The 20,042-nt window shown below is 33.4% G+C and overlaps 1 protein-coding gene across 1 annotated transcript; it reads left to right on the top strand.

Moving 5' to 3' along the window:
• The first annotated feature begins 3,020 nt into the window (after nucleotides 1-3,020).
• LOC143632484 (cell division cycle protein 27 homolog B-like) lies at nucleotides 3,021-12,483 on the top strand. Its single transcript, XM_077100996.1, has 16 exons — nucleotides 3,021-3,125; nucleotides 3,394-3,466; nucleotides 4,460-4,569; nucleotides 4,765-4,811; nucleotides 5,174-5,271; nucleotides 5,406-5,710; nucleotides 7,547-7,708; nucleotides 7,783-7,984; nucleotides 8,058-8,272; nucleotides 9,041-9,106; nucleotides 9,187-9,306; nucleotides 10,002-10,078; nucleotides 10,181-10,300; nucleotides 10,407-10,626; nucleotides 11,277-11,558; nucleotides 12,136-12,483. Exons 1-16 carry the CDS (start codon nucleotides 3,021-3,023, stop codon nucleotides 12,184-12,186), a joined length of 2,253 nt encoding a protein of 750 aa, XP_076957111.1. The 3' UTR covers nucleotides 12,187-12,483.
• Nucleotides 12,484-20,042: the final 7,559 nt, after the last annotated feature.

Consider the following 20,042-nt stretch of genomic DNA (forward strand, 5'->3'; position numbering starts at 1 on the left):
GAGATTTCATTGCTTGGGAATTTGATAACAAAATCGGCGAGGCCGTTATTCACTGCCGTGGTATGCACGAGATCAGGGTGTTTGACGAGCATGAACTTATGGGACTCCACATTGAAGATGTGAAGAAGCTCTACAAGAAGCCGCTGGGAACCGTCGAGGATATAGGCCGTTAGAATACCGACCGGATAGTGGAAGCCTTCAACAAGTTCGTGCGTAGACTTGTTGAACTTCCACTGACCGAGGACGAATGCCTGATTTACGACACCGACGGGTTTCAATACTAAAGACTAGAGGGAGATTGTTAGTCCCATTTTGTATATTTAGTCTTTTGTATTGTTTAAGTTATATGTTTGGGCCTACGGGTCATTTTGTATATTGTTGGGTCACGGTCCATTGTAAAGAAGCCCATTGGGCAATTGACATATCATACTTCTCATGCATGCTTCCCTATAAATAGGGAGCATGCCATGAGAAGCGAAGTTGTTGAAGTTTGATATACAAAAGAAAATCTTTTGCAAGAACTCTATCACTTTCTCTATCTCTAACCTCTCCTTTCCTTAACCGAAAATAAACTCAAGATCCGAGACCTCTTGGTTGCTTAGTGTGATTTCCGCTAGCACTAAGTTTGGTTGATCCAAAGACGTTGTTTGATCCACCCGACTTGGGACCTACAACAATCACCCAATTGTTATTACTTTTCTTTCTAATAATAAATATTTAAAAAAAAACTATGATTATAACAAAATGGCAATGCAAAACAAGTAGGCAATAACAGACATAAAAATACAAAATACAAAATACATAATTGGACCGAAAGTGGTAGCCAATAATGAACTGTGAAAAAAGATTATATTTTTAAGCTCAAAAACAAGTATTGACTAGAAATGGCAGCCCAATTCATTATTTGGTGGCTTGATGCAATCGTCCTCATTCAAATAACCTTAAAATCGAGCATCCCTCTGTGTCTTCCTTCCAGATTCTAGTTGTGGGTAATTTTTTTATACACCTGTCTCTTTTACTTGCACATCTTTTAATGTGGCACAACGCCTAACAACCGTCAAAGGTTAAAAGTTTCTCTGGCGCCCGCCATCTCAATCGTGATACTCAATTTTCCGCTCATTCATGCAAATGGTGTAGCGTCATCGTCATGTCATGTCATGCTGGCTATTTTACGCCCCTTTTACGGCTTCTATAACAAATGCATCAAGTTCAAAATTTATTACATTATAAGAAAAATGAGTTTGAGGCTGATAGGTTTCTTGTCTTGAAAATTGACATTGGAGCTACTTATGAATCTAGCCAAAATATTGAAAGAATGAATTAATCACAAAGGAGACCATTAACATATGCCACATAGACATTCAAATTTTTGATAAGATATATAGCAGTCTGTCGATGACTAGCTACAAGTGCATAGTTTATCAATTACATATTATCTTGTGAACATTAAGAGAGGCAATAAAAACCTTAGATTGAATCTGCATGCATGGAAATCACTTTAATTACTACATTGATTTTTAAAGGAACCTACTTCCTCTTAAACGCTACAACATCTTCAACTACATACTAATCTCACTAATTCATATCCAATTCTCCATGCCACCTTCGTCACCTACACAATTGACATATTGATGGGATCTTGCCTACCGACCACCTACATTGAAGACATATTGATGAACTAAGGCAAAGGTACGCAAGTGCATACTAAACACCAAATCTTTATGCTGTGACATTATATTACCCTTCGAATGCATAACAACAATATGTGCATTTACAAAAATTCAAAGTTTTTTCAGGAGCGTTTGACTTCTTCAAATTCATTTCTTCAGTTTAAAGTCTTACTGTTGATTATCTATTTATATTCACTTCTTCTGTCACAATTCACGATTCTTTAGCTTAACTTCGTTCTCTTCACCTTCATACTCAGTCAAGCACAAGCACTTTTCTGTAAATAATAATAATTAGTACGTTCTTAATGCTATCCTAAAAGGAAATCTTCAATCAGAAATCTTCACGTATCACACAATCACCCTACAACATAAACCGTGCAACATCTTTAATCCAAAATCTTCAGGCATCACATATAAAACCCTGCAACATCTTCAATCCAAAATCTTTCAAGTATCAAACAATCGAAAACCCTCCACGATCATTCAATCACAATTGGGTTGGCGTTGAACCGATTCATCAATAAGCAAGCACCACACAATTACAACAACCTCTCGAGTCATTCAAATGTTTGCATATAAGCAAACACCACACAACCTCTTTTTATATGTAGGCATATAAAAAAAGCAGAGAAAAAAAAATTCAAGGAGTAACTTAAAAGTAAAGGAAAAAGAAATTACAGTTGGTAAGTTTCAAGAATATATATAAATATACCGTTTGGTTAAATATTTACCCGAAATTCAAAATCCCCCCAAAACCCCCTCTCAATTCTTCTCGTCGGCTATACATTAACAAATTTGAATCTCTCTCTCTCTCTCTCTCTCTCTCTCTATCTCTCTCTCTCACACACACACACAGAGTGTTCCGTGTTCGCATCGCCAATTCAATTGTTGCTGCTGCTGGTGATGAAAGCTAAGTAACTGGTTCGATCTGACATCGGTGGCGAAATCGGAGTTTTGGAGGTCAATTTCTTCTCGCACATACAGGTATTCCTTGTGCTTTCGTTTTAGATTAATAATAGTGTACGAATTTTGAATTTTATACACTTGCTCTTCATTTGTGAGTTTAGATGCGGAATATGAATTAGAGTTCGTTTGCGATTATAGGTTTCAATTGATGTTTAGGTTTTGTAGTTTTGTAGAGCATTTTAATTGTGTGGATGAATTAGCGTACATTGTAACTGCTTTTAGGAATCATTTCTAGGGTTTCGATAGCCGTGCTTGTTCAACTGTAAGGAGACTTGTATTAAAGTCCTAATTTGTCTGTTATATGCTGTGATTATGTTTATTTGTTACGTTTCAACGGTTGTGATGCTTGATTCTTGCAGAAATCCGGTGTCTATTGTTGTAACTATGGAGGAGGTGTTAATTGGCTGTGTTCAGAATAGTTTGCAACATCTGTTATACCACAATGCTATTTTCATGTGCGAACGCCTCTGCTCCGAGTTCCCTTCGGAGGTGTGTTTTCCTCTAATATATCATGTTGTAATGTCTTTATAATGTTCCAATATTGTCGAGATTCGAGTCTCGTGCTTCAATCAAAGAGAAGTCCTGGCGGAAAATTTAGTTGATAGAAGATAATAAGCGGTAGATTCGTATTTATTAAGTTGCCATATTTAAATAGTCAATACTCGGTTCTTTCATAGCTTCATTTTTGCAACGCGCCAATCATAGCATCTCATTTTCTATCCACTTATTAACTTTTTTGCTTATTTTGTCAATGCAGACAAACTTGCAATTGTTAGCAGCATGTTACTTACAAAGCAAAAAAGCTTACTCGGCTTATCATATTTTGAAAGGTATGTTCAGGTGTTCAACCTGGTTTCTTTTTCATGTTTAGAGTAGTTTCATCACTTCATGTCATTGCTATATCATCTGAATTAGACTCTGCCTATTATATTATTAACGTATATGGGATGAAGAGAAGCTAATTGTTCTTCCCTTTTCTACTGTCATCTAATCCAGATGACCACAAATGCTTCAATCCATATTCTTGTAGATGACTCTTCTGAGGGCTTTCATGATTTTTTAAACTGAGCCTATGAATTTTAAAATCCTTAACTATTGGCCTGCATCGATATGATTTAGACCCGTTGGAGTGTTGACCTTTGATATTTTGTGATTTGATTGGATAAAACTATTATTCTACAATGAAGAATTTATTGTGGTTTTAGAAAACAATTCAGTAAAAACTTGTATGTATAAAAACGACTTCTGTAGATTCAAAGCGACCTTTCTAGTGCAAAATGGAAATTATGAAAATAATTGCTACGTTCCTCTATTTTAGAAACCCGGAAATTATAAAAAAAGTATTCTTTTACCTCCGGCTAACTCTCTTCTGCCTGCTTCATCAAACATCACGACATTACGTAGAAACCGAAGACAATAAAGTGAATTGTTAAAGCTATCTGGTTATGTAGGATTAGTTTTATTTGTGTTAGTGAAGTGCATAGTTGTATGCTGTAAAATATACAAGATATATAGAGTATAATCAGTTATATACTTATATTCCTTCATGTTGTCTGATTGCACCAGATTCACTGTTTTTTCAAAGTGATAAAACAGGACTTAGTTCTAGTCGTACACAAATAAAAAAAAAAAATACTACCCATTGGTAGTACCATGAAAAAGAACTTAAATAGTAAGACAGTCTGAATATTAAAAATTTATTTTGCTAGTACCTGAAAGTTTAAACTTCAAACAAAATGTTATATCTTATGGACCCAACTATTTTCCATAGATATTCTTCAATTAAATTATTAACCTGCTTTCTTCAATCACTTAATCTGAAGGAACACAAATGCCTCAGTCCAGATACTTGTTTGCATTATCATGCTTTCAGATGGATCTTCTCAATGAAGCAGAAGCAGCATTATGCCCTTCTAATGAACCTAATGCCGAGGTAATTACATACATTCAAGATTTACTTATTAATCTGTGTTTGAACTTTGAAGCATAATGTGTCTACACACATATGTTTCTTTTGTTTTCCAGTTATAGTTATATAAAAATGGTGTTAGACGATGAATTGATGACACTATTACTCACAGATTAAAAGAGCATGTCCTCATTGTATCTTCTTTTTTTTTTCTTTCAGGTACCAAATGGTGCAGCTGGTCATTATCTTCTTGGGCTCATATACAGGTAAGTGCCCATAAATTTCTTGAAGTTGCCCCTTTTATTTTACGTTTTTACTCTTAAGAAGCATCATTATTTAAGGATATAAGAACTCCAAGAAGGTTGTCTATCGTAGTTCTTGTTCTTTTTCTCACTGAGCTTGAACACAGTCCACCTTTTAAGAAAGTGTACATAAACGTTGCAACTTTAATCCATTTTTATGAAAGTGGTCAATTCAGATTGCATGTTGTTATTAATGGGTTAAGTGATTAAAATAGGCAAACTTAGCTATTAACTATTAAGAAAACAGGTCGAATGGGTCAAATATGTGTTTGCATTTGTGTCTGAAGTTAAGATTTTTGAATGAGTGGGCTCATAATTTCTTTCAGATTCACAGATAGATTGAAAAATGCTGCTCGTCAGTTTAACCAGGCTCTGTCAAAAGATCCTCTGTTGTGGTCTGCATATGAGGAGTTGTGTAAACTAGGTAATTTTTTCTTTAGCGTTTGCCTTAAAAGCGCTTTTGTTACTTGATGTGCATATGTGTTTTAAGGAGCTGCATATGGAGCAATAGAAATTTCTATTTCCATTAGTATTTAGCTTCATCTTTTGTGTTTTCAGGAGCTGCTGGAGAAGCAGCATCAGTGTTTGGGGAATCAGCTGCTGAATGCATACAAAAACAATACTTTGGTCGTCATGTGGGCCCCCAGAGTGATGATAATAGCGCAGTTTCTAGTCAACAAGTGGCTGAAAGTATTAGCCCAAGACATTTGAGACAATTGCATAGCAACAACATTAAGGGTAATTCCTTAAATAATAATAATGGTGCAGCCTTTTCTGGCCGTGTTGCTGCCAGCCAACCCAATAATAATGGTGCCCATGCTGGCACTCCATTTTATAATACCCCTTCACCAATGGCTATGCAGGTATAACTGTTGATCTCGTCTTCATTTTACCAAGTTATTATTTACTAGTTTTTCTGTTTTCCTTCATAATGGTTAACTTTTGTGATTAAATTAAGCTTGTAAATGAACAGTAAGAACATGAACAGAGCATGTCCGTGTTCATTCATTTAACTTTAACTGAACAAATGATCGAACACGAACAATTAAACGAACGATGTTTTCTTGTTCTGTTCGTTTGCATAGAAAATGAATATGTTCGTTCCTTAATAGTATAAATGCACGGTTCATGAACGTAAATGATTGGATTTACCTAACATAGATTAGCATACAAAACTGAGTGCACACCAATTAAAAGTAAACTGAACATCAATCTGGTAGGCCTAAAAATTTTAAAAATAAACTTGACTAAACTCTAATGGTGATATTTTAATTTCGTAACCTAGATGAAATTATAACGGGCCTAAAAAGTTTAGTGAATATATAAAGTATAAACAGACCATAGTTATTAAAAGCGATAGGCGCACCTAAGGCGTGCAGGCCTCCTCTAGGTGCTAGGCGCTAGGCGCAAAAAAAGCGTCGAGAGAAAAAAAGTGCACTTAAATAAAAATAATCACAAACAAAATTTGTAATGGCAAACAACACTTTATTCAAATACCAAACATTTCAATAGCATAATCATCAACCATAGTTTTCAAAATCATATGAAAATCCAATATAACCAAATTGTTCATACTCAAAAGCAAAAAATCATAAAGTAATAAATATAAAAACGAAAGCCATTGTACTGCTCCTCAATTAAAAAAACAAAAAAAAAACATTAGCACAGTAAACTAAATTAACAAAACAACAAACTAAATTAAAATAAACATAATATTACTAACCTGATAATCGAAAACAAAAATTAAAAAAATAATAATAAATATTACCAACTTTTTTTTCTCTGTAATCGTGTTCTTGATGTGCGATAATGATAAGAATAATCAAATATGTCGTTCATTATAAAGAGAGAGATTAAGAGTTAATTTTTTTAATCCCATTATTTTAGGTAAGTTGTTCAACAGATTAATCAAATAAAGTGAAGGTAAATAAAAAAAATCAAAAAAAATATTCAGTTGCTGATTTTTCTCCTATATTTGCGCCTTTAGTCAACTCAGACGATGGATGAACGCTTCGCCCTAAAATAGCGCCTAGGCGCCAAAGTGCAGCGCCTTTAATTACTATGAAACAGACTTAAATGAACAAACCTAAACGAACGTTCACGAACATGAAAAAACGAACAAATGAGGGATGTGTTCATGTTCATTTGTTTGACTAAATGAACAAAAAGCATTGTTCATGTTCGTTTATGGGCCTAAATGGTAACCGAGTTTCAAACTTGTTCCAATAAAGTCACTTAATACTTTGTTCTATGTGTAGAGAACATTCAAGTTTTAATACTGTTCTATTGTTGTGACATTTTTCATAATTGTTTAAACTGAATGATCTAAATGGAACAACTATGAAACTTGGTTATTGTTCATTGACCTTCTTCTTCAAAATTACCTCCTACTTCAGGTTAAACTTGAAAATAATAATTAGTAAACAGTAACCAAGTTTCATTTTTGTTCCATTTAGGTCACTTAATTGTAACATCTATAAGAAACAAGAATTCAACAATATTGAAACTTGAGTGGTTTTTGTAGCAAAACAATAAAAGTAATTTGGTTGCTATTAGGTGAAATACAGCCTTTTTGTTATGCTGAGTTATTTCACAATTTCTGTTAACATGAGCAATATAAATTCTTTTTATATATTTCTGGATCACAAGTTTGGTGATTTTACACATCTTTATTTAATGTTATGTGTCATTTTTTAAAGTTGTCAGGCGTGTCTCACTCCCCACCACCAATAGGTAGAAACATGCTCCCAAATGGTCCACCCTCTAGTTCTGTTTGTGCTGATGTGTCACCAAGATCAACCGTTAAATCCACCCTTCAAGCTCCTAGAAGAAAATTTGTAGATGAGGGGAAACTAAGAAAGGTTGTTAATTTGTTATAATCTAGTTTTGGTCATCTTTTTGGATATTTATGTTATGTTTTTGTGTTCTGTCCCAGATATCAGGAAGGCTGTTCTCAGATTCTGGTCCTAGAAGAAGCACAAGACTTGCTGGAGAAAGTGGGCCAGTGGCAAATAATAATGGGAATGGAACAAATCATTCTTCTAAATACCCGAGTATTTATAAATTAGGATCTGCAGCATTTCGTTCTGTTACAGTTAGAAAAGGACAATCTTGGTCAACTGAAACTTTTAATGAAGGTCAAAATCACTTTAAAAAATAACACTATTATTCCTTTCTTCGGTTATCTAAACCACAATCTTGATTTTTTAGGGCTTCGGTCTGACCTTGATGACACTCGTTCAAACACCACTACAACGAGTTCTGGCTCATCCCCACCACATGATGCTAGATCTTGTGAACATGACGGGTCAATGGCTCGGGCTTCCATGAGTGTATCAAAAGTTGCTGGTGGTGCTTTAGACGTTTTGTCCCTTTTGAAAATCATTGGTGAAGGTTACAGACTTTCTTGTCTGTACAGGTGTCAGGTATTTTAACATGAAAACTTGAATGTGCCCTTGTGAAAGATTATTTAACTTTACTACTTTGGTGTAGGGCTGTAAACAAGCTGAACCGAGCCAGGTTGGGCTTGGCTCAGCTTGTTTATCTTAATGAGCTGAAGTTGTGGGCTTGAGCCAGCTCTTTTATTTTATTTAAAAAAGTTAGTTTTATAATTTTACATTTATAAAAAGAAAAAAAAATTAACATACATATAACGAATAATTAATAAATTATGAAGTTTAATTTATGTGTGTGTGTGCGTGAATTAAAATTTTGGCTTTAATTTAAACTAGCCAATGAGCCAGCAAATGAGCCTAACGAGTGAGCCAATGAGGCGAGCTTACCATAGCCAGGCTTGGCTCATTTGTCTTATCGAGTTGACATGTTGAGCTCGAGTGCTTGTAAAAAGCTCAAGCCAGCTTGTTTATTTAAAAAAAAGATTCAATTTTATACTTTTACATATATAAAAAGAAAAAAATAATACTTTTTAACCACACAAAATTACAGATTTGCATTGAAGTATGGGTTTTAATTTAAATGTGCCAACGAGCAAGCCAATGAACCAGCTAAACAAGCTTAAGATTCAGCCAACAAGCCGAGCTTACCTTGGCTCGGGCTCGCTCGTGAAAGTGTGAAACAAGAAACCGATTCCGAGCGAGTCATGAGTCGTGGGCTTTATGTACAGTCCCACTTTTGTGGTTATGTATACAATATAATTTGCTGATTTCTACTTCTGTTTAATTTTTTTAAAACAGAATGCATTGGATGTATTTATGCAACTTCCTCATAAGCATTACAACACTGGCTGGGTGCTCTCTCAGGTAAGTTAACTGTTAACGATAATATCATATTTTCAACTTGTTGAATTGTTAAAGATTAAAGATGGTAATTTTGAGTGCAGGTTGGAAAAGCTCATTTTGAGCTGGTGGATTATCTAGAAGCTGAACGTGCGTTTTGCAATGCTCGGTTGGCTTCCCCTTATAGCTTAGAAGGAATGGATATCTATTCTACTGTTCTGTATGTAAGTTTTCTTGTACTTGTCTAATCTTTACAATACTATTGGTGCCACTATATTAAGTGAACTATGCATCAATTAATAATCGAGACTACAATCAGGGATGTTAAATGGGTCGTGTTTGTGGGTTGTCGGGTTGAAATCAACCCGAACCCAATCATGCCGATGAGCTGATCTGAGTCGAGCCAGGCTGGGCCCAGGCTCGAGTTCGAACTTAAACGAGCCGGTTCATTAATTTTTTTTCCTATAATTTATTTTACACATATTGATATATAAAAGACAAAAAAATAATTTCTTAACATACACCTAATACAAAATCAAACTAGACAATCTACAAAATTATACTTGATATTTTTGTTTTTGTTTTTTTGTAAATTTATATATTTTTAAAGATCGTGAGGCAGATTCAAAATATTGTACGTACTATTTTTTTTCTTCAATACTTTTATATGTTATTATATTTAAAACTTAGGTTTATTTTAAATGAGTCCATCGAGCAAACCCCGAGCCGATATGATCTGAGCCACCCCTGGCTTGGGTTCGGTTAAGCTCATTTACAAACGATCCTTTTTCATAGGTTAAGTCTAAAATTTAATGTTTACAACCAAATACCTGACCTGTTTAGGCTAAACCAAAACCCGCAAGTTTCATGTAAAAAATTCACGCCACTAACTACAAATATTTGATCTTATATATTGTAGCACTTGAAGGAGGATATGAAATTGAGTTATTTGGCACAGGAGCTAATATCAACGGACCGCTTAGCCCCTCAGTCATGGTAAGTTTTTTTTAATCTGTTTAATCTATAAAACTATAAGTTATGCTCTATGAATATTTGTTTTCTTTTCTACAATTTATATTTTCACTTCAAATATGTCAGGTGTGCAATGGGAAATTGTTATAGCATGCAGAAAGACCATGAAACCGCTCTAAAAAACTTTCAACGAGCAGTGCAGTTAAACTCAAGATTCGTCTATGCTCACACTCTTCGTGGTCATGAGTATGAATTTGATTATAACTCATTATACTTTGAATATAAATTACAATATAATAATTATAATATAAACCTTTGATGATCTGCATATGGATTTTATCTTTATTTACAGATATGTGGCTTTGGAGGATTTTGAGAACGGAATCAGAAGTTACCAAAATGCCCTTCAGATAGATGCAAGGCATTATAATGCATGGCATGGTCTTGCAATGATATATCTTCGCCAGGAGAAATACGAATTCTCGAAGCATCATTTTCAAAGGGCTTTGAATATTAACCCTTGTTCTTCTGTTATAATATCCTATCTTGGGACTTCCTTGCATGCGTTAAAGGTTTGATTCTATATACTTTATATGTTACTGTTATTAAAAACTACAACTGTCAAGGGGGTGAGCGTGCTTCCACTGGGTTTTGCCTTCAATCCCTTGAAAGTAGGCTCGGGCTCAACTCGTTTATAGAGCCGAGCCAGCTTGTTTATTTTTAAAGTATTTTAATTCTTTAGTTTTATTTATTTTCACTTGCTGATATATTACACACACACACATACATATGCAAAGTTTATAAACTACAGAATTCATAATTTATATACATTAATTAAAATTTGGGTTTAACTTTTAAAGGAGCCAGATGGGAATTTTTATTATTAAGCGAATTTTCAATAGTTTTAATTTTTATATTATTAAAGTGTATATATATGTGTGTGTGCGCGCTCACATGTAAATTTGGGCTTTAAGTTAAACGTGTCAAAGAACCGGCTCCACGAGTCGAGCCGACCTTGGCTCGATTAGCACGATCCGATTTCGAGCGAGGCGCGAGCTTTTATAACAGCCTTGCTTGAAAGCCACCCCCCAAACGCAAACTATGTTTTACATGAACCCATTAGTTAACATGCCTTGGTGGGGGCCCGCGAGTTCTCCAACAGGTTCTCGCAATTATATAAAAGTTTAAAATACTTATCATTTTTTTTAAACAAAATTGTCAGAGAAATGAAGAAGCGTTAGCAATGATGGACAAGGCTATAATAGCAGATAAGAAGAATCCTCTACCCATGTATCAAAAAGCAATTATCCTTGTAACGATGCAGGAGTTTGACGATGCTTTAAATGTTCTACAAGAACTTAAAGAATACGCGCCTCATGAAAGCAGTGTGTACGCATTAATGGGAAAGATATATAAACGTTGCCTTATGTACGACATGGCCATGCTTCATTTCGGCCTAGCTTTGGATTTGAAGCCTTCTGCAACTGATGTGGCTACAATCAAGGTCAAATTCTCTTTTCTTGCTTATTTAATAGTAGGGGTGTAAATGAGCCGAGCCAGAGCTCGTGTAAGCTCGTGCTCCGCTCGTTTTAACTTACAGGAACTCGAGCTTGAATCATTCGAGCTATATTTCTAAAGCCTCAGGTCTGCTCGTTTTTTATTTATTAATTAGTTTGTTAACTTATTTATACATATTTATAATATTTATAAAGTTATAATTATGTATATAGCATAATATATATTATTTAGTTATTTTTATCATGTTTTTATATCTAATAAATTTAATTAACGTTTATAGTTATAATAACTTTTATACATATTATAGTTATAATTTTAATGTATAACATAATATATATATTTAGTATTTTTTAACATAATTTTATATATAATTATATTTTATATAAATTATGTAAATAGTAGGCTTGTTTAGGCTAGCAAGCTTATTCGGGTTCTTCTCAAGTAGCTAGACTTGTTTACACTCCTATTCAATAGCTGCGGCAAATGTCCGGGTTGACTCAAAACACCTTTTATCTTAACCTTTGTAGCGAATTGAACGTTACTGTGTCTTTTATTTTATGTAGGCTGCTATTGAGAAGTTACATATGCCTGATGAATTAGAAGACAGCTTATAGAGACAACTTATAGAGTGCGTATGTAAGTCACCTCAAAACCCGTTTCCGTATAATACCATTTATGGAATGCACATCTTTAGATAATGTTGTGAATCAATACATGCGTTGGATTGGGGATACATAGTGTTGAAGATTGATGATACCGTCTAGTTTAACAAAATAGTTATCCCCTTTACATTGTATTCATTCATAGGATCGACTTTTTCGTTATTTTGTGCTTCACTTTGTTCTTGAGATGCATCAAATTCATTGGTAGCAGATTTTTAGTCCTCGATAAGAGCCGATCGTTTTATATACGAGACAGATATAATTATGTGATTTTTCATGAATAAACGAATGCTATCAAGCAGTTTTGTTTTAGATTCATTCACCCGTCATCATCTAGTCCGGGCTTATAGATAATTCTCAATGTAGTGAGTAAACATGAATGACGAGCCCGTCTTTTGTTGAACGTATATCGATATATAAAAGCAAACATGCACGTAGAAGTTTAACTAAATAACTGTTAACCATTAAAGAGTTCTAACATTATCTAGTATACTCTCTCACAAAGAACTGTGTTGATTTAACAAAATTGTATGATGATTCCCTATCTAATAATGTATTTCGTCTATTTTAGATAACATTTTTGATACTAATTAGCGACACGTGTTCATAACAAAAGAAAACATATTCTTTCTTGCTTGTTTTCTCTTAAGTTGTCCGATTAAATGTTGGTGGTGGTTAGGGTTGTGCAACGGTTTAGAACCGTGAGAACCGAACCGGAACTGGAACCGGAACCGAAAACGGTTGAAAAATAGAACCGGAACCTATTATAGCAAACCGGTTCGGTTTCAAAACCGGTAAAGTTGGTCCTCGCTAATCGGTTTTGCGATAGTTCTGTTCGGTCGTTTATTTATCAAATAGGCTGTGCAGACTTTGCAAATTGGAAAACATGTTTATATAATTGCATGTCTTTTTTCATGGTAAAACTAATGTAGATTACAACTTGAACATTCATTATATTTTTTATTAAAGTCTAATCATTGAAGCTAAATAAATCATTAGTGGCGATAGATTAAAGAAAGATGTATCATATTACTCTGTAAGCTTGATTCACAATTGATCTTGGCTCATAGGTATTTGACGTAAGAAAGAAGATTTGAATTAAAGAATGATTGAATGGACGCCGGCTAATAAGTTATTCTATAAAAATTGGGATTGGTAAATTTTTTTTTTATATTCCGGTTCTTCGGTTTCACGTCTGGAACATTCGGTTTTACCCAGAACCAAACCGGGAACCGTTTAAGGCAAATAATGAGAACCGAAAACCGTAAGGTAACACACGTTAGCAGTTCTAAGGTACCGGTTCGGTTCTGGTTCCTTGGTTCTAGCGATCCCGAATCGAGCATACTCACCCCTGTCGGTGGTTGGAAAAAAGTTATCCTATAAGGATTTGAAGATTGCTACCAAAATAGTATAATTTGGATACGACTGTTAAAAGATATCTAGATTATTTCAATGAATAAAACTAAAACCTAAAGTCATAAATTAGCGGCACCGAACGAGGATTATAAAATTATACTTTCTCCTACTTTTTAGAGAATCTGAAATTGGCGTGAAGGAGAATACAAATAAAACAAAGAGTAGATAAATGAAACCGTTTTATTATGATTTTGAAAAACTAAAACGTGAAACACGTTTTGCATATTCGTCCACTAAATACCGCCGTATTCCATATACCACTTCCTGCTTCGTACTTGTTAATTTCCACGAGGAACCAACCTTTTGTTTATTTATGTCGACAGTCGACAACACACTTTTACACACCCACAAACCTCAAACTCAAACATTGAATGAGAGAGAGAGAGAGAGAGAGAGAGTAAAGAATACAAAACAAATCTCAAACTTAAGCATCAAATATGGATTTGTGTGTCTGTTTCTAGACCGTCTATTTTTTTTTCTTTTTTAAATAGCAAATTTATTTTCATCAAAAATCTTTCATCTTACACTTTTAAAGATTTGAACCCACAATTAGGTCATGGGGTCTGGACCACCTATTAAGCTATATTAAGGGTTAGAATTGAGATGCTAAAAAAATAACAATATTTCATCGCACTTTTGAAAAATGTACTTGCGTGACGTGCGGGGTTTGTGAGACTGTCAACTCTAATGGCTTTGGATAGGAGAAATGTAAACCGTGTGTTGATTTGTAGGGAACACGAAGAACCCGTGGAGCATACAGGTTTGTATCGTTTCAGCACGTGCAAGACGTTTGGCAGGTGCACTTGATGTGGTGTGGGTTACAATCGATAAATGCTTTTAGTGTACGAGACTTATTAGACCTTTAAAGTATTTGGGCTTTGTAAAGAAGTAAAAAATGTCTTTCATGTGGCTTATCTTGTTACGATGTGAGTCTTTGGAAAGCCAGAAACAAGTTGGTGGTTATTGGGAGGCCAATTCAATTGTCAACTGTAGAGGGGCAAATAAAGTCGCTTGATTTTCTATGGGTGAAGAACCGTCTTATTTGGGCAAATTTATTTTGGGAAAACTAAAGGGGTTTTATGTTGTAACCATGTTTATGCATTTTGGTATAGTTTGTACATATGGTCTTCTTGAACAATTGCATATATAATATATGGGTTTGGATCAAATACGAATTAAATTAGCGTGCTAACTATGCGAATCAAGTAGTGTAATTATGTATACAACATAGTGTAAATGTAGTGTAGTGTAACTACAGCATAGTGCAATTACACTACGATGTAATTGCATAATTACAATACTTGTATATATAAATCACACTACTTGATTCGCATAGTTGGCACGCTAACTTTCCTCTATAATATATAATTTAGTTGGTTGTTAAAAAAATTGGTAATTTTTTGCATAACATATAGTTTTCTTTTCCCTTTTGTAAATATTTCTATATACTTCAAACAATTTCTCACCTAACTATCTCTCATATCTCATACTCTTTCCGATCTCTCATATCTCATATTTATACACACACACACAAACAAATACTCTTACCGATCGTCCATAAGAGTTTTTTTATTTTATACACACACACACAAACAAATATCAACTAATAACCTAGAACTTCTAATAATCGAAGCAACGCTTTAAATAACAATCCGATAAGGGCACTTATATATAGGATGTACCAGCGACGTATCCACCATGTCCTTATCATCTCATCCTTTGTACCGTTACCCAAGCTATCTTAGGTTCTAAATCATGACACACAATTTTACGTATTATGATTTCCATGCGAGGGCTTTGGTAATTATATGTCGACCCATAATTACTTAGATCGTCGGATGGTCCGCATAATCCGTTCCATCATGTGGTTTATAAAACATTCAAAACTATCATTTGGAAATAAGCAAACGTTTTGAAAAAAAAAAATTAAATTCAAGAGATATTAATAAATGTTCGAGTTTGATTAATAAAATAAGGTAAGTTCCAAAATATCTTTTTCTTATGAGGGAAACAAATTTCATGAAATAAAGGTTATTTATGAATCGTGATAATCGAGACTAAAAAATTGAGGTATAGGTAGAAGATTCTAATAAGTCTACCTTGATGAAAATAATTTTATTTAGGAAATGAATTACGCAAAGGTTTAATTTATAACAAATATAGTTAATAGCATGCGGAATCCTTAAAGATCGTATTCTTTAGGAATGAAGTTTTTTTTAAAGATTGAGAGTATATGTTTGAACATAGTTAACGAAAATTTTGATGAGTCGAGTTTGATTAATTTGAGTACTTATGAGATTAAAGATAAGTTAATATAAAGTTATAGCTTTTCAAGTTGGTGATTTTGAAATTAGATTAATTCAATTAAGATATTTCAAAATATTATAATAGTTAGTAATTAATGATTTAAATATCAGTGATAATGCGGAAATATACATATCTGAATCAAATTATTAATAGATTAAGCTGGGAAGCGGATATTCCCGAATCACCAAGATAGTCCTATTCCAATTAAATCTTTAAAATTAGATAAAATATAAAGTAGGTAATTAAATTAGATTAAATTGGGAATTCATGGATTTTTTTTATTATTATTTTTTTACAAAATCGTTATAAATATTAGGAAATAAGTAAATTGAATTATCAATAATGGAAATTTGAGTAAATAATAAATTTTAAATTAAAGTGAAGCGTATAATAAAATAAGATAATTGCGAGGCTAGAAATGTATGAACCACCATGACTATTCTAACAACTACGAATTTATCATTTAAAACGTTCAAGATTCTCAAGGTGTATCAAAAATCAAAGTAGGAGGTTGAAGTACTTACGAACCAACGTTTAGTTTCAACTAATTAACGAACTTAATCAATAAATAAAGTGAGTGATGGGTTTTAATGAAAATTTATCAAAAAGTCAAGTTTAATGGTAAAATTTTAATTAATGAAAATTTTAATTTAATAATGAGAATTAAATTTGGATGATGAAAAAAAATTTAGTTTAATATCAATAAAATTTACAATATTTGAATTTTAATAATACATACTTATAAAATGGAAAGTAAGTTGTGAAAAGTAATATGAGGAAAAACAAGAAATAATAAAATATTTATAGTTTAAAGTTGAGGGTAAAGATTTAAATACACTTAGTAATTTATAGTTTGAGAATATGAAAATAAATAAGAATAGATGATTTAAATAATATTTTAACGGATATGAGTTAGTATAAGATTTCTTGTTCGGTGTATTTTAGTTTTGTCGATATTGGCGGTCGTTTGATTAACGGAATACAGCAGCAAACTTCTTGACGATTTTAGTAGTCCGAATGGCAATCACGGGGAACAGGTGAACGACGTTGATTATGACGATGATTTCCTAGGGAAAACATTCCACGAGGACCAAGGATGAAATTTTAATGAAATGATAGGTAAGTTGTGTGAAAAAGTTGATATGAGATAATGAGGATGCGTATGTATATGTATTACTACTAGTGAAGACTCGAGGACGAGTCAATAATTAAAATAATATGTATGAGTTTGAAGTATTAAGTAAATAATGTTTTATGAAATTTTCTAAAAATAAAATAACCAAGCATATCAAACGAGTTGACCTCCCATGAGCTTTCCATGGCAATTTAAATGGCTCAACAAAATAAACAACATAAAGTTTGTGAATTCGCCTCCCATGAGCGTTTCATGGAAATTTGATGTCCCAATTCAAATAACGTGTAATAAACAATTAAGTTGTTCAGCCCAAGAGCGTGTACATGACATTTAACTGACCCAACTAATTAACGAATTATCGAATCAATGGAGTTGTTCAGACCATGAGCGTTACATAGCATTTAACCGACCCAACTAAATATCGAATCAACGAATCAAATATAAGTAGTTGGAGTATCTCGGGAACCACCCCGAACGATACGTTCCAACCAAAAATCAAATTGAAAACGCTTTAAGAAATGGATAGTTGGAGTGCCCATGGATTTCCATGGATTTTTCACCCAACTAAGCATGTTAAAATAATTTAAAAACACAATTTGGAAGTATAACCATTTAGCCGGTTATGTTTACCACGCAACCGATTAGTCGGTTACGGGTACCACTTGAAGTTATGGTTGTACGAGATTCGTCATGCCCCTACGCTTCAAGGTAAAAGAGCAAAACACGGGAATTCTTAAGGAATTTCCCACAATAAAAAGGTAATCTACTAAAATTAAGAGGATTTAAAAATATTTTGAAAGTTGAGGCATAACCTCGGAATTTGTGTGTGTGCAACAAATAAACAAGATAAATACAATTTAAATAATTAATCTAAGCAAGCTGTAAACAATTTATATAGCACATAAGGCAGTTCAGATAAACACGTATTGGGTTCCTAACATATGTCTAGGACAATTTCTAACGACCTATCTTATAACCTTCGGCTCTGATACCAATCTGTCACACCCCAACCTAAGGCAGAAATGTTGGGGCCTGATCCGATTGCTCACTGCTCAAAGATACTATCATTGAATATAAATGACAATATCTAATTAATTATTCTATTCAAATAATCTACACAAAATCCAAATACAACAAACAATTTAAATGTATAAATCTAAACTCAAATTATGATTATCTTGATTATATCCTAAGGTCTTTTCCACATGTCCAACTTCAATCTTCAATACAAACAACCTGCATATGCGTAGAAAATGGAGTTTGTCAACAACACATGTTGAGTGAGATGATCACCAATTTTGACACAACAAATAATATATATGATATATGATAGATAATTGATAAATAATAAGTGATAAATGCGCAAACCAACCATGTGATAGTAATCAATCAAATCATAACAAAACATGTATATAACCAAATCACAACCAAAGACTTGATAGTGTGCCAATGAATCGTTGCCAAGCGAATCGGCATTGATTACCATGACTGAGATTGTCGGTTTACCTTCGCCAAGCGAATCGGGCGCCGGTTACTAAGACGGTCGTATGATCATACTAATGAGAATCCAAGACTTGATAGAATACAAACACACTTAAACAAGTAGCAATTAGCAAATAGCATTTAACTGTTATAACACATAATGATTATGTTTGCGATTGGCGGTCGTTTGGTTAACGGAATACAGCAGCAAACTCCTTGACGATTTTAGTAGTCGAATGGCAATCACGGGAAACAGGTGAACGACGTTGATTACGACGATGATTTCCTAGGGAAAACATTCCACGAGGACCAAGGATGAAATTTTACTGAAATGATGGGTAAGTTGTGTGAAAAAGTTGATATGAGATAATGGGGATGCGTATGTATATGTATTACTACTAGTGAAGACTCGAGGACGAGTCAAGAATTAAAATAATATGTATGAGTTTGAAGCATTAAGTAAATAATGTTTTATGAAATTTTCTAAAAATAAAATAACCAAGCATATCAAACGAGTTGACCTCCCATGAGCTTTCCATGGCAATTTGAATGGCTCAACTAAATAAACAACATAAAGTTTGTGAATTGGCCTCCCATGAGCGATCCATGGAAATTTGATGGTTATTGACCAGGGAATATATATGAATGATTTCTATGTTTACAATTTACCCAGAAAGTGAAAGGATCGATGAGAAACGGATGTCAAAGGGCGGTACATAAGCAAAGTCAACCAATTAAGCATGTATCTTCAACAATAATGCAAAACCAAATAGAAACCAAGGGTATATGATAGGTGACGGGTGAGAAAGGTTTATTTAGGGTTAGAGAAGTTTATGGCAGAGATTATAAGTCTTGTTTATATAAGAATAGCAAAAACAAACCATATTTGAAAGATTTGCTCGTTTAAGTAACAAAATACGATTTAATGAGAACATCGATGTAATAAATCAAAGATTTCGTGATTTATCAGTAATTTAAAAATATGGACTTGTATTTTAGTTATAATCCTTTTCTTGAACCTTAATTTACTCGATTTATGCCAAAAATAAGCAATTTGAATGCTAAAAATAAATTAGGAAACAAAATAAGTTATTTAATGAGAAAATCTAGTACAATAACTAATAAAATTTGGCTTGTACACCAAGAAAAAGAAATTGGACCAGCTGTAACATTTCTTGGAGTTTAAGTTTCGTTAATTTAATCGAAAATAGGAAAGAATTGGCAAAACTAGTCCCTGTAGTTCCCGAAAACGATTTTTAGCCGTTTTAAGCAATTTTAAAGGTTTCTAAGAACTACTTGGCATAATTGAAAGTTATGAAATTATAAAATAAGTTAAACTAAGTTAAATAACAATAAATACAAGTTTTAAATAGTTCGGAAGATCCAAATTACATTCCCGAATCGATTTAAACTTAAACGAATACAAGTACGAAAAATCCGAGATGTTACACGTTTGTGGTTGAGCTTT

This window comes from Bidens hawaiensis, unplaced genomic scaffold, assembly GCF_021521415.1.
Source record: "Bidens hawaiensis isolate Kalapana, Puna unplaced genomic scaffold, B.hawaiensis_p1.1 tig00006390_1, whole genome shotgun sequence".
Taxonomy (NCBI): domain Eukaryota; kingdom Viridiplantae; phylum Streptophyta; class Magnoliopsida; order Asterales; family Asteraceae; genus Bidens; species Bidens hawaiensis.

Coding starts and splice junctions, on each gene's coding strand:
- LOC143632484 (XM_077100996.1), top strand. CDS start 3,021: ATGGAGGAGGTGTTAATTGGCTGTGTTCAGAATAGTTTGCAACATCTG. Junction 7,709..7,782: donor ATGAGGGGAAACTAAGAAAG/GTTGTTAATTTG, acceptor GTTCTGTCCCAG/ATATCAGGAAGGCTGTTCTC. Junction 9,307..10,001: donor TCTATTCTACTGTTCTGTAT/GTAAGTTTTCTT, acceptor TATATATTGTAG/CACTTGAAGGAGGATATGAA.